This window comes from Triplophysa dalaica, chromosome 2 (genome assembly GCF_015846415.1).
Source record: "Triplophysa dalaica isolate WHDGS20190420 chromosome 2, ASM1584641v1, whole genome shotgun sequence".
Lineage (NCBI taxonomy): Eukaryota > Metazoa > Chordata > Actinopteri > Cypriniformes > Nemacheilidae > Triplophysa > Triplophysa dalaica.
The window spans coordinates 3,529,733-3,544,946 of record NC_079543.1 but is presented as its reverse complement, the minus strand read 5'-3'; the positions used below and the strand labels follow the sequence as shown (position 1 = coordinate 3,544,946).

At 36.6% G+C, this 15,214-nt stretch overlaps 1 protein-coding gene across 1 annotated transcript; it reads right to left on the bottom strand.

Annotated features, from left to right (window-relative positions):
* Positions 1–10,385: 10,385 nt before the first annotated feature.
* On the bottom strand, positions 10,386–14,651 carry LOC130409798 (uncharacterized). Its single transcript, XM_056734019.1, has 5 exons — positions 14,584–14,651; positions 11,751–11,916; positions 11,470–11,660; positions 11,354–11,381; positions 10,386–11,109 (listed from the first exon to the last, which is right to left on the bottom strand). Exons 1-5 carry the CDS (start codon positions 14,593–14,595, stop codon positions 10,820–10,822), a joined length of 687 nt encoding a protein of 228 aa, XP_056589997.1. The 5' UTR covers positions 14,596–14,651; the 3' UTR covers positions 10,386–10,819.
* Between the last annotated feature and the right edge of the window lie 563 nt (positions 14,652–15,214).

Here is a 15,214-nt window from a genome sequence, read left to right as displayed (position 1 = left end):
CAGGAGCTTAACATTTATTAAATCGGTGACAGAAGCACTCAAGTTGGCAAAAGGGCTTGGAATAGTCCAGGCGAATTGCGCATTCCTTCTGCGTTTTGGGGTAAAACGAAGCTCGAAAACGTTGAGTGACGGTATAGTGTTTTTGAGCAATTCAACGCTCATTGTTTCTGGAGGCGGGATTTTACACGACGTATGCAAATATGACCTCACCTCAGCTAAATAAAATGACGCGTTATTTCCCACAGACAGGGTGGAGCTTCATAACACACCCACCTATTGCTTTATGGCCATGGACCAATGGTGTCTCGAGGGTGTTAACCGGCCAACACAAACTTTCCCGGAGAGTTCTGTTGGTTTGCTGCGGTGAACCAGTGAAACGAATTGTCGTTTGGACCAGATTTTATGGAAATACTTGCTTGCCGGAAACAACTTCAAACTCGTTCTATGCTAACATGCGCTGTCGTTTAGGCATAGCATTTGTCACCCACTTTCATTTAGACCCCACGACCAAACACGTGTGAGAGATCTTGACCCATGAATTGGGTTTTCACTTAAAAGCCATGCTTCTTCTTTTTTCTTAGGCTGATCGCCTTTTTTAAAAGAGCATTACCGCCTACTATGGCAATGAATCAGAGACTTTTATCCCTACTTTCCCTGCAAGTCAGGACTCATGCTTTCAATGTTGTTGCGTGTTCAGATCACCCATCAAAAGCCTAGGGGCCAGTTCAAAAAGGAGGTTACTGAAAACTCTGAGCATATTAACCCTGAAATGAGGGAAACTCTGGGTTTTCCGTTTCAGAATGTGTGATATGTCAAACCCTTGACTTACCCCGCGGCGGGGTAAGTCAAGCCCGTTTCTAAAGGAGAGGTAACTTATACTCAGAGTCAGTAACCATAGTAACTTACTCTGTGAACCTAACCTGGTCGGTATAGCAGGTTTTCTTTGGTAAACCCAGCGTTTATTTTCATCTCTTTTAAAACGCAAGTGGTGGAACTCATTCATTCTCTTATTGATACAGTCATTCATGGAAGACATTTTGATCACACAGACACCATCTCAGTGCCTTATGTTATATCTGCTTTATAGAGGATTCATCATGAAGAGGCTGCATTCATTTATTGGGATGTACTTTGATTTCAGGAGAGCAATTTAGGACAGTACAAATTTTTTTTTTCTTCACAGTGAATTAGATATATCAAATCTTATCCATCCTTACATAAATTACACCATCCGCCATACTTGTGTTACATCAGAGCATAATTTTCTAAGGACGATGAGAAATGACTTAATAAAGTGTATAAATAAAGTGAATGAATAAAGAAATATTACTTATTTTGTTTCATTCATTTAATTATTTATTTGTTTATTGGTACATTTATCAATTTAATTTTAATTCTTTTTCAGGACATCAGTAAATCCACTGGATGCAGAGAGGAAAGTGTGCCGTCCTCTCAAGTGCTTTCTGCCGCCACGTTGCTTTTTTTGGTGGCGTTGCCATGCTGAATCGTAATTGTCACGACTCGTGGGGGAAAGAACCCAAGCGCAGAGGGGTTAACAATAATTTATTAAAACAAAACACAAAACAAAGATCAGGGGGAATGACAGGGGAATGATACAACAGCCAAAAAAAAAACTTGACAAAACTAACATGGGACTAGTCTAGATTCCTTACAGGCAGGAACAATGAGCATTGACATATGAGGCGAGTGGCAAAATATTCACCTGATTTGGATGTAAATACCCTCAAATTAAAGCTGACAGTCTGCAGTTAAAGCACATCTTGGCCTAATGGTTAGAGAGTCGGACTCGTGACCAGAAGGTTGCTGGTTCGATCCTCAGGGCCGGCGGGTAACGATTGCGGTGCCCTTGAGCAAGGCACCTAACCCCTACATGCTCCCCGGGCGCTGCAGTGATAGCTGCCCACTGCTCCGGGTGTACGTGTGTTCACGACTTGCTGTGTGTGTGCTCACTAATCACTGGATGGGTTAAATGCAGAGGTCACATTTCGGGTATGGGTCAACATATCTGACAAATAGGTCACTTTCACTTTTTAATCTTGTTCGTTTCATTTGAAATCCATTGTGGTGGTGTATAGATCCAAAAATGGTAGAATTGTGTCGATGTCCCAATATGTATGGACCTGACTGTATAAACAACAGTTCATTTCAATTCTGGCCCAGATTTGCAGTGATTTTGATTGTTAACAGCAGATGTTCATCACTAATGACTCAATCATCACTATAATATTAATGAAACTGAATACAAATTCTGTCAAACAGGAGCATAGAAAGATGTTGTTTTTGGGATAAATCTGGGCCCCAATTGAAATTAACTGTTGTTTATATTTGGGTCAGCTCTGCTTTATTTGTCTTGTTTTTGCCTGAAAACGGCATTGCTTTGATAGCCTGGTGCCCAAATCTGCCAAACAGGAGTGGACCGCCCAAGTGCCATCATTCCATGCGGTGTGTGGGCCAGATGAGGTGGTATGGGAAGTAAGGTGTGGGCCGGATTTGGGCCGCAACAATTTGCTGGTTTGGTTGCTATCTGGGATGGTTATCTGAGTACTGCAGTCATCTTGATTGTTACTTTGGACATTATGTTCTATCCCTCTTCTAATGCCAACACAAGCAACTGTAAATCAATATTTTGTGTCAGAAATATATATTTAATTATGAAGAATTTATATTATAAATGGGATAGCCTAATATACACTTAGGAAAATTAACTTTGACTTGTTCATGTTTAATGTTTTTATGTTGGAGATGCAAAACATCGGCACTTGTGGTTATTGTGAGATTATTGTCTCATTCAATGAACAATAACTGTGCTAATGTCGGGGGTAAAGAACGGTCTCTTCTTGCTCATCATGTCTTATAGTAATTTTCTGCATGATGCAAATATGCATTTTCTGTCATTTTTATGACACATGAAAGGGAGGGGTGGAGTAAGCTGTTGGTTGCAATTCACAACAACACTGCAATATCACACAATGGTCCTTTCAACTTTATTTTTAAAATTACACCTAATTCTAAAAATAGCTTTGTTTAAATAATAACATTGCTTAGTCTGTTGCCATAGTTTTATTGAGTAAATCTAAGTTGACATGCCTAGCAGACACTTACACAAACAAGCAATTTATATAACATATTTGTATATAACATTTAAATTCATTTGTATAGTATCACATTTATTAGTATCAGCATTAATCTCAAAAGAGATGTCTATTCAAACTGTAGAATTTTTACATTTATATCATAATTATAAACATCAGATCAAACAGTCATGCACATTATTTGATTCTCAGATAACCATTACAAAGACATGCAAATAACAAGATAATTATCCAAAATCTGTTGAAACAATTCAGAAACTTCCGACGCACTCAATTCCAGCAATTACCAAAAACTGACAATTACAGGTACAGCAATTACCAATAAACTGCCGCATGCAATTCCAGCAATTACAAAAATCTTTCGCTTGCTATTACAGCAATTCTGAAACTTCAGATACATGCAATTCCAGCAAATGCACCACGTATGGTGTTCATGCGAACAGATTAAGGGGGAATTCTCTCCAGGATCATGTTCATAATGTCCTGCAGAATAATATGAAAGATAGCATTCAAAATTACAATTTCTTGCTATTGTCCTAATACTTATGATGGTTTCCAGACAGGTATGTACAACTGCAAAATGTTCAACCTTTCTCATGCTTCCTTTTGCTTCCTCATGAGGAAGGATGTGACATAAATGGTTGTCTATAAATATTATACAATAAAGCCAACATACTGCTATTATATAATATAATATTCTATTGTTTTTATTATAAAGTTTTCATCTTTTTTATTGCTTCACATTCTTTTATTAACATACACTGTAAAATCAAATAGTACACCTTACTTGAAAGTGCTAGTGTGTTTACTTAAATTTGGTCAAAATGTTGATTTTACTACACATTGTTAATTGTTGTTAATATGTTAAGTTAATCTAACTAACAAAAACTGAGTAAAATTACTTCAAATATTCAAGACCTTCTTTTGAGCACGATTATTATGTATAAATTATTAGTAAATATTGATTATCGGTAATTATTATTTATGATGATTATACTGTTATATGCAAAAATAAGTTTACTTTGTAGGACAGTACAACAGTACAGATTTACTTACTCTGTAAATATACATAAGAAATCATGCATATAAGAAAGAAAAGCTTGTAAACGTACCTTTTAAACATGCATAACGGGATAGTTTCTGAAAGGACAGTGAATTTGTGAATTAATCTGCAGTTAAATACTGCAAATAAACAGGGTTTAAACAAAGATCAATGTACTGTACCTACCTGTGATCTTAGGTATTTTGCCATTTGATCAACTGCATCATTATTCCTCTGACATTGCAATATTTCAGTCTCATAGAACAGACAGTCCACTGCACGTGTTTGCTCCCTGTTAATAGCTGCATTGCTGTCCGGTATAATTTTCTCAGGGTCAAACGTGTGATGGAACACCACCAGGATGACTGGTTTGTGAACTGAGAAAATGACAAAAGTGCAAACTTTATCTTAAAAAACATGTCAACAAGAGATTCGTTCATTGTTAATGTAGCCTTTTACAGTAAATTACCTTGAAAACTATCAAGTTCATCTAGTGCAGCCTTGATGTCTGTTCCAGCGCGGGAAGCAATGTAGCAGAAAAACAGTATGAATTGACAATTTTCAGCTGATGTCTGCCTCAGGTCCCCGTATTTCTCACGAAGTATTTTCTTGAAACCATTTTCTATGTGATTAATGTCCTAAGTTCAAATAAGAAAATGGTATCAAATACTTATCAATGACAGAACAAAATAACTGCGTCAACACTGTCAAAGATGCCTTTGGAAGGAAATTGCTTATAACATTTCAGCAGTAGGTAATGTTAACAATTTTTTCATGTGTGACAATGTATTCGTAATGTAGGCCCATGCTATACTTTTTTACGTGTCAATACCCTACCAAAATTCAAAATAAATGAATACAAAAATAAATACATGAATAAATGTAAAATAGCAAAAATAAATAAATACAGAAATTAATATTCTCAAAATAACAAAAATTGATTTGATATTAAAACTTATATTATTTATTTATTTAAAAATGTATTTATTTTTGTTCATTTTTGCATTTCTTTTATGCATTTATGCTAATACATATGTATTTCCACATTTATTTATTTTCCCATTTATTTATTTATACGTTTCTGTGTCCATATGGTATAGAACGTTAGGGAAGTTCCCTGCATGCTACATTTTTCCTAACCAAAAGCTAACGTTCCTAGAACGTTCTGGGAACCAAAAATTGTTAGTCGGGTCAGCATTTGTTCAAGAACACAAATCTCTCTCTCTCTTAAGTGTCCATCGTGTCAATTTCCCTTCAGTAGCATAAATAATGCAAAATATGCGACGCGAATAAACATACGCGGAATATTTGACAATTAACTGATAAGCAAAACGAAAGGGAAAAACTGTGACGATATGATGCAGATTTTGGTTCCGTTTGTGAGACGCAGCGCTCCACAAATGAAGACGACAGAGCGCATTGTCTTCACGAGCACACACAATATTCCAGCATCTCAAACTTGACATGCGGTTTATTATAAAAGTGTTATGGCTGTGTTCCACATGCAGGCATTACGAGATAAAGAAATATATTGAAATATACTGGAAAAAGTAATGCAATATACTAAATGTTTTTTTTCTTTATATATAAAAATATCATTTGAAAACACTCCCACTAACACCCACGTTAAGTCATCAGTGGTGCATTTCAGAATGATAAAAATGAATAAAAGACATACATAACAAATGACTTACGTTTATCGTCATCCTGTTCTGTGAGTGTGGCGAGTTGTTCTAAGGACTGGCTCAAAAATCATGAGTCACTCGTTTAAAAAGCCTTGATATAGTTTCACTTTCAGAATGACTTGCTTTGAAGCTACAGGTCAATAAGGCGTTTTTTTATTTTACCGCATCACATTAGGTAATTACAGTATTGACCTGATGAAACAGTAAGTGTATCAGTGCCGCTGTTCTGTATGCAGTTTTCAATGAGTCAAATATGTTTTTTTACCTCAAAGTGTTTATGGGACAAACATAATATATAGCTTCTAGCAATAGCACATTTACAGTTATGGCCTGTACAGTATACTGAATGTGTTTTACCTTATTATTGAATGCAAATGTTAGTCTTTATTTGGTGAATTATGTGCTTTGCTTTCACTCCTACTGCAAGTGTGAAAACCAAGTGTGTTATTCCTTTGGTTAGCCTATGGCTGCTACAGCTATAACAACACAATTGTTTAAAATTGCAAAAAAAATAAAGACAGAGGAACCCTTAAAATATAAAGACAGAGGAACCCTCTGACAAAAACGAAAATTGGTTATCTGCGAGCAAGCTGTAAATAATTGTCTACGCCCACTTAATTCTTTAAGACTTTCCTTTCAGCATAGACTAACAGGTGAATGCTCCCTTATCGAAATAATATGTTTGAATTTATAATGTTTATAATATGGCCTGTGGTGACAAAGCGTATTGTGCTAGTTTGTGAAACCATCTTTAATGTTTCAAAACAAAGTCAACATATCAAAAAACATATACAAATTATAAAGCATTAAATAGAAATCATCAATTGGGATTTTTCTAAATCATTTAAATAAAATACAAGAACAGATCTGTGTGTGAGTAGAGGTTGTGAGTTGAGAGATTTTGAGGTTGTGACTTTGTGGAAAGCGTCAGAAATCTTGAATTTCACTTTCATTTTGACAAAAGCCTAACATTGCTTCACTTTCAGAATTACAGTAATGCTTCTTATGTTAAAAATACATTGAAAACCAAATGTGTAGATGTGTCAATGATTGAATGTTGCAGAAAATTAACTTTAGTTAGTTAATTGTATTCCTGCTGCCTGGTTAAAGATCTTTTGGAGAAATGTATAATCTATTTGCATTAACACATTATGTACTTTCATGATAGGATGGCTTACAACAAAATGCATTCAATAAGCAAATTCCACAACAGAACAAATGTGTTATTTGTTGGATGAGGTGGTGCATCCGATATTGTCAATATTTGTTCTCATCTGACATGACAAAAAGGTTCAGGACAATAAGAGTTAAGTTGTGTTACTTGTAGAAAAACCTGACAAAAGTGGGACGTTAGTTTCTTGCTAAACTGTCTCTCTTGTCATTGTAATAAGCCATTTGACATTAGAACACGGCCAACACGAACTTTCCCGGAGAGTTCTGTTTGGTTTGCTGCGGCGAACTAGTGACAAGAATTGCCGTTTGGACCAGATTTTGTTGAAATACTCGCTTTCCCGAAAGAAGACTTTCAAACTCGTTCTATGCTAACATGCGCTGTCGTTTAGGCATAGCATTTGTCACCCACTTTCATTTAGACCCCACGACCAAACACGTGTGAGAGATCTGGACCCATGAACTGGGTTTTTCACTTAAAGGCTTCTTCTTCTTCTTTTTTCTTTAGCAGAACGCCGTCTTTAAAAGAGCATCACCGCCTACTGTGGCAATGAATCAGAGACTTTTATCCCTATTTTCCCTACAAGTCAGGACTCATGCTTTCAATGTTGCTGCTTGTTCAGCTCACCCATCAAAAGCCTAGGGGCCGTTTCAGAAAGAAGGTTTAGTGAAAACTCTGAGTATATTAACCCTGAATTGATGGAAACTCTGGGTTTTCCATTTCAGAAATATGAGGTGTGTCAAACCCGAGAAAGTGAGGTAAGTCAAGCCCGTTTCTAAAGGAGAGGTAACTTATACTCAGAGTCAGTAACCATAGTAACTTACTCTGTGAACCTAACCTGGTCGGGAGCAGGTTTTCTTTGGTAAACCAAGAGTTTATTTTCATCTCGCAAGTAGTGAAACTCATTCATTCTTTCATTAATACAGTCATTCATGGAAGCTATTTTGATCACACAGAGACCATCTCAGTGACTTATGTCATATGTACTTTTATAGAGCATTCATTATGAAGAGGCTGCATTCATTCATTGGGATGTACTTTGATTTCAGGAGAGCAATTTAGGACCCGGAGAAATTTTGTCATTTCCGTGTGCATTTTTTATTAAAACTGTACCGTTTTTCTTTACAGTGAATTAGATAGATCAAACATATCTAATCCATCCTTACGTAAATTACATCAGCCACCGTACGTGGATTACATAAGAGCATCTTTCTTCTATGGACGATGAGAAATTACTTAATAAAGTGTATAAATAAAGTGCAAGAATAAAGAAGTATAACTTATTTTGTTTCATTCATTTAATGATTTATTTAATTGTTTATTGGTACATTTATCAATTTAATTTTAATTCACTTTCAGGACATCAGTTAATCCACTTTCTGCCGCCATGTTGCTTTTTTGGTGGCGTTGCCATGCTGAATCGTAATTGTCACGATTCGTGGGGAGAAGAACCCAAGCGCAGACAGCAGGGAAGGGGTTAACAATAATTTATTTAAACAAAACACAAAAAAAGATCCATGACGGTGTAAAACAATGATGACAGGGGAATGAAACAACAGGCAAATAAAAACTTGACAAAAATAATGTGGGACTAGTCTAGATTACTTACAGGCAGGAACAATGAGCATTGACATATGAGGCGAGTAACAAAATAACAACTGTGTAAAATGCAACACGCAGACAAGGCACAGAAGCACAACGAACGAGCACAATACAATAGAGAAATACAACTAACAAAGGATAATTAACAAGGGCCAGGTGTGGGTAATAGGACAAGGGTGGAAAGCTATACGAGAAACGAGAGGGGCGGGGTCAAAGAGGAGACCGGAGAGAACAAATATTTAGTCATGATTGACAATAACATGTTTCTCTTCACACAAAACAAGGGATTCTGCCACAAGACCAAGAAAGACATGACATGAGGAGGCAGAATCATGACACATAATACATACCAGTTGGTGGCGGTAATACACCATTACGTTGTCTGTCAACCGCTTATAGCCTTAAAGAAGAAGAAGAATGACACGTAATATAGGAGCTCCCTTGATGATGGCTTTTATAGTCGTGGTGCACGTGCTTAACCCAAAGCTATGCCAAATGTCAAACATCAAAACAAATAAAGCAGAGCTGACCCAAATATTAACAACAGTTAATTTCAATTCTGGCTCAGATTTGCAGTGATTTTGATCGTTAACCGCAGATGTTCATCACTAATAACTCAATCATCACTATAATAATAATGAAACTAAATACAAATTCTGTCAAACTGGAGCACAGAAAGGTGTTGGTTTTGGGATAAATCTGGGCCAGAATTGAAATGAACTGTTGTTAATATTTGGGTCAGCTCTGGTTAATTTGTTTTGATGTTTGACTTGTGGCATAGCTTTGGCATGCCTGCGGCCCAAATCTGGCAAACAGGAGCGGACCGCCCTAGTGCCATCATTCCACATGGTATGTGGGAAAGATGAGGTGGTATGGGGAGTAAGGTGTGGGCCAGATTTTGGCCGCAACAATTTGCTGGTTTGGTTGGGAATGGTAATCTGAGTACTGCAGTCATCTTGAATGTTACTTTGGACATTATGTTCTATCCCTTTTCTAATGCCAACTCAAGCAACTGTAAATCAATATTTTGTGTCAGAAATATATATTTAATTATGAAGAATATATTATAAATGGGGGGCACGGTGGCTTAGTGGTTAGCATGTTCGCCTCACACCTCCAGGGTTGGGGGTTCGATTCCTGCTTCCGACTTGTGTGTGTGGAGTTTGCATGTTCTCCCCGTGCCTCGGGGGTTTCCTCCGGGTACTCCGGTTTCCTCCCCTGGTCCAAAGCCATGCATGGTAGGTTGATTGGCATCTCTGGAAAAAATTGTCCGTCGGGTGTGAGTGCGTGAGTGCGTGAGTGCGTGAGTGCGTGAGTGTGTGAGTGAATGAGTGAGTGTGTGTGCCCTGCGATGGGTTGGCACTCCATCCAGGGAGTATCCTGCCTTGATGCCCGATGATTCCTGAGATAGGCGCAGGCTCCCCGTGACCCGAGGTAGTTCAGATAAGCGGTAGAAAATGGAATGGAATGGAATATTATAAATGTGATAGCCTAATGTACACTCAGGAAAATTAACTTTGACTTGTTCATGTTTAATGTTTTTATGTTGGAGATGCAAAACATCGGCACTTGTGGTTATTGTGAGATTATTGTCTCATTCAATGAACAATAACTGTGCTAATGTCGGGGGTAAAGAACGGTCTCTTCTTGCTCATCATGTCTTATAGTAATTTTCTGCATGATGCAAATATGCATTTTCTGTCATTTTTATGACACATGAAAGGGAGGGGTGAAGTGAGCTGTTGGTTGCAATTCACAACGACACCGCAATATCACACAATGGTCCTTTCAACTTTATTTTTAAAATTACACCTAATTCTAAAAATAGCTTTGTTTAAATAATAACATTGCTTAGTCTGTTGCCATAGTTTTATTGAGTAAATGTACATTTACATGCCTAGTAGATACTTATACACACAAGTAATTTATATAGCATATTTGTATATAACATTTAAATTCATTTGTATAGTATCACATTTACAGGTATCAGCATTAATTACAAAAGAGATGTCTATTTAAACTGAAAAAAAATTGTTACATCTATATCATAATTATAAACTTCAGTTCAAATAGTCATGCACAGTACTTGATTCTCAGATAACCATTTCAGCCTTATCACAAAGACATTAACTAAAAATTTGCAAATCTTTTATTCAAAATTTGTTAATCAATTCTGATGCTTCCGACGCACTCAATTCCAGTAATTCTAAAAAATCTGACGCATGCAATTACAGAAATTCAGATACATCGGATATAAACAATTACAGAAATTCTGCAATATCCGATGTATCCAATTACAGAAATTCAGACACATCCAACATATCCAATTACAGTAATTCGGACACATCCAGCATATGCAATTACAGTAATTCTGCAAATTCCGACATATCCAATTACAGAATTTCGGACACATGCGATTCGAGCAAATGCAGCACGTAGGGGGTTCTTGCGAACAGATTAAGGGGGAATTCTCTACTGAAACATGTTCATCATGTTCTGCAATATAATATGAAAGAAAGCATTCAAACTACAATTTCTTGCTCCTGTCCTCATACTTATGATGGTTTCCAGACAGGTATACAATTGCATAATTATAAATTATTAATAAATATTGATTATCAGTAATTATTATTTATGATGATTATACTGTAATATGCAAAAATAAGTTTACTTTGTAAACTTACTTTGTAAATATACATAAGAAATCATGCATATAAGAAAGAAAAGCCTGTAAACGTACCTTTTAAACATGCATAACGGGATAGTTTCTGAAAGGACAGTGAATTTGTGAATTAATCTGCAGTTAAATACTGCAAATATACAGGGTTTAAACAAAGATCAATGTACTGTACCTACCTGTGATCTTAGGTATTTTGCTATTTGATCAACTGCATCATAATTCCTCTGACATTGCAATATTTCAGTCTCATAGAACAGACAGTCCACTGCACGTGTTTGCTCCCTGTTAATAGCTGCATTGCTGTCCAGTATAATTTTCTCATGGTCAAACGTGTGATGGAACACCACCAGGATGACTGGTTTGTGAACTGAGAAAATGACATGTGCAGACTTCATCTCAAAAAACATGTCAACAAGAGATTCGTTCATTGTTAATGTAGCCTTTTACAGTAAATTACCTTGAAAACTATCAAGTTCATCTAGTGCAGCCTTGATGTCTGTTCCAGCGCGGGAAGCAATGTAGCAGAAAAACAGTATGAATTGACAATTTTCAGCTGATGTCTGCCTCAGGTCGCCATTTTTCTTAAGTATTTTCTTGAAACCATTTTCTATGTGTTTCATGTTCTGAGTTCAAATAAGAAAAAGGTATCAAATACTAATGTATATATTACCAATGACAGAACAAAAAAGCTGAATCAACACTGTCAAAGATGCCTTTGGCAGGAAATAGCATATAACATTTCGGCAGCAGATAATGTTAACAAAGTTTTCATGTGTGAAAATGTATTCATAATGTAGGCCCTGGCTATACTTTTTTATGTGTCAATACGTCAAAATAAATGAATACAAAAATAAATACATGAATAAATGTAAAATTGCAAAAATAAATAAATTAATTAATTCTCAAAAAAACAAAAACAAAAACGAATTTGATATTTAAACTTATATTATTTATTTAAACATTTTTATTTTGTACATTTTTGCATTTCTTTTATGCATTTATGCTAATAAATATTTCAACATTTTCACATTAATTTATTTTCACATTAATTTATTTCTACGTTTCTTTGACCATATAGTAACCATAGTAGAACATCCAGGGAAAGTTCCCTGCAGGCTATATTTTTCTAACCAAAAGCTAACGTTCCCAGAACGTTTTGGGAACCAAAAATTGTTAGTTTGGTCAGCATTTGTCAAGGAACTCAAATTTCTCTCTCTCCGAAGTGTCCTTCAAGACAAGTTCCCTTCAGAAGCCTAAACAGCGGGGAAAATAAGTATTTGACACATCAGCATTTTTATCAGTGAGAGGGTTTCTAAGTGGGCTATTGACACAAAATTTCCACCAGATGTAGCCATCAAGCCAACTATTGAATTCAGAACTCAGAACATTTAAGTTCAGTCATAATAAATAAAGTCAAATGACACAGGGAATAAGTTTTGAACACACTTTATTTAATACTTTTTTAGAAAAGCCTTTGTTGGTGATTACAGCTTCTGGGCGCTTCTTGTATGGAGAGACCAGTCGTCTGCATTGCTCAGGAGTGATTCTGGCCCATTCTTCCACACAAATGGTCTTTAAATCTTGAAGGTTCGCTGGGCCTCTTTTAAGAACTTTGATCTTCAGTTCTCTCCATAGATTTTCTATGGGATTTAGGCCAGGTGATTGACAGGGCCATTCAAGCAGCTTGATTTTCTTTCTTTGAAACCACTTCATTGTGTCATTGTTTTGCTGAAATGTCCACCCTCTTTTCATTTTCAGCTTTCCAGTAGATGGCAGCAGATTTTTATCCAGAATGTCCCGGTACATTTCTCCATTCATCCCGCCTTCCATAATATGAAGTCTGCCAGTACCCCTTGCTGAAAAGCAGCCCCAAACCATGATGCTTCCACCCCTAAACTTAACTGTTGGTATGGTGTTCTTGGGGTGGTTGGCAGTGCCATTTCTTCTCCAAACATGGTGTGTAGAATGACTGCCAAAAAGTTCAATTTTGCTTTCATCTGACCATACTAAATTCTCCCAATAATCCGCAGGCTTCTCCAAATGCTCTTTCGCAAACTTTAACCGAGCCTCAACATGCTTTTTGTTCAGCAATGGAGTCTTGCATGGTGAGCGTGCATGGATGCCATGGCTGTTCAGTGCGTTGCTTATATTTTTCTTTGAAGCAACAGTACCTGCTGATGCAAGGTCTTCCTGAAGTTCTGCCTGAATGGTTCTTGGCTCTTGGAGAACTCTCCTGATTATTCTTTGGACTCCACGGACAGGGATCTTACATGGAGCACCTGATCGTGGCCGGTTTATGGTGAACTGATGCTCTTTCCATTTCCCGATAATGGCCCCCACAGTGCTTACAGGAACATTCAGCATTCTGGAAATGCGCCTATAACCATTCCCATCAAAATGCTTTTTCAACAATAAGATTACGACGATCTACAGCGAGTTCTTTGCTTTTACCCATTATGAAGTCTTTCCTGTGTGCCTCCTAGATAATGAGAAGCCTTTATTGGCCATCAATTAGGACTAAAGCAGCTGATATCAATTAGTACTGATAGGGGGCAGGGTTTCTCTTTCAATACTGAAAGATTTCAGGTGATCTCCTGGCTTTCATTTGACTTTATTTATTATGACTGAACTTAAATGTTCTGATTTCTTTGTATGAATTCAATATTTGGCTTGACGGCGGAAATTTTGTGTCAATAGCCCACTTAGAAATCCCCTAAATTATAAAAATGCTGATGTGTCAAATACTTATTTTCCCCAATGTATAATGAATAATAAACATGCGCGGAATATTTGACAGTTAACTGAGTAACAAAACGAAAGGGAACAAACGGTGACAATATGATGTAGATTTTGGTTTCGTTTGTGAGACTCTTGACGCGCACACACAATATTCCAGCATCTCAAACTTGACAGGGGGTTCATTATCAGAATAAAAAATATTATCACTATAATTATTCACGGGCATGCTTTTCCCCATGAAATATATGCACGCAACAGGTCAGCACAAATGTTTTCCATTAGCTCTTGAGCAACGGAAACTCTCAAATGTGGTGCAGGGGTCGGATTGTTCCGCAAAAAATACAACTGTGTTGCACAGGCAGGCATTACAAGATAAAAAATATATTGAAATATACTAGAAAATCTAATGCAATATACTAAATGTTTTTTTTCTTGTGCGTATATATAAAATAACATTTGAAAACACTTCCACTAATTAAAACCCACGTTAAGTCATCAGTGGTGCATCTCAGAATGATAAAAATGAATAAAAGACAAACATAATGACTTACGTTTATCGTCATCCTGTACTGTGAGTGAGTGTGCGGCGACTTTTTTTAAGGACTGGCTCAAAAATCATGAGTTCCTCCTTTAAAGAGCCTTGATATAGTTTCACTTTCAGAATGACTTGCTTTGAAGCTACAGGTCAATAAGGCGTTTTTTTATTTTACAGCATCACTTTAGGTAATCGCAGTATTGACCTCATAAGCCTTTCAGTGCTGCTGTTCTGTATACAGTTTTCAAGGAGTCAAATGTGTTTTTAGCACCTCAAAGTGTTGCATAAACGTGATAAGGAACAAACATATTTAGCTTCTATCAATAGCACATTTACACTCATGGCCTGTACAGTATACTGAATGTGTTTTACCTTATTATTGAATGCAAATGTTATTCTTTATTTGGTGAATTATGTGCTTTGCTTTCACCCCTGCAGCAAGTGTGAAAACCAAGTGTGTTATTCCTTTGGTTAGCCTATGGTCGCTACAGCTACAACAACACAATTGTTTAAAAGTGCAAAACATATAATGACAGAGGAACAATCTGCCAAACGAAACTTCTGTGGTTATCTGTGAGCAAGCTGTAAATGACCGACTTTCCTTTCAGCATAGACTAACAGGTGAATGCTCCGTTATTGAAATTATA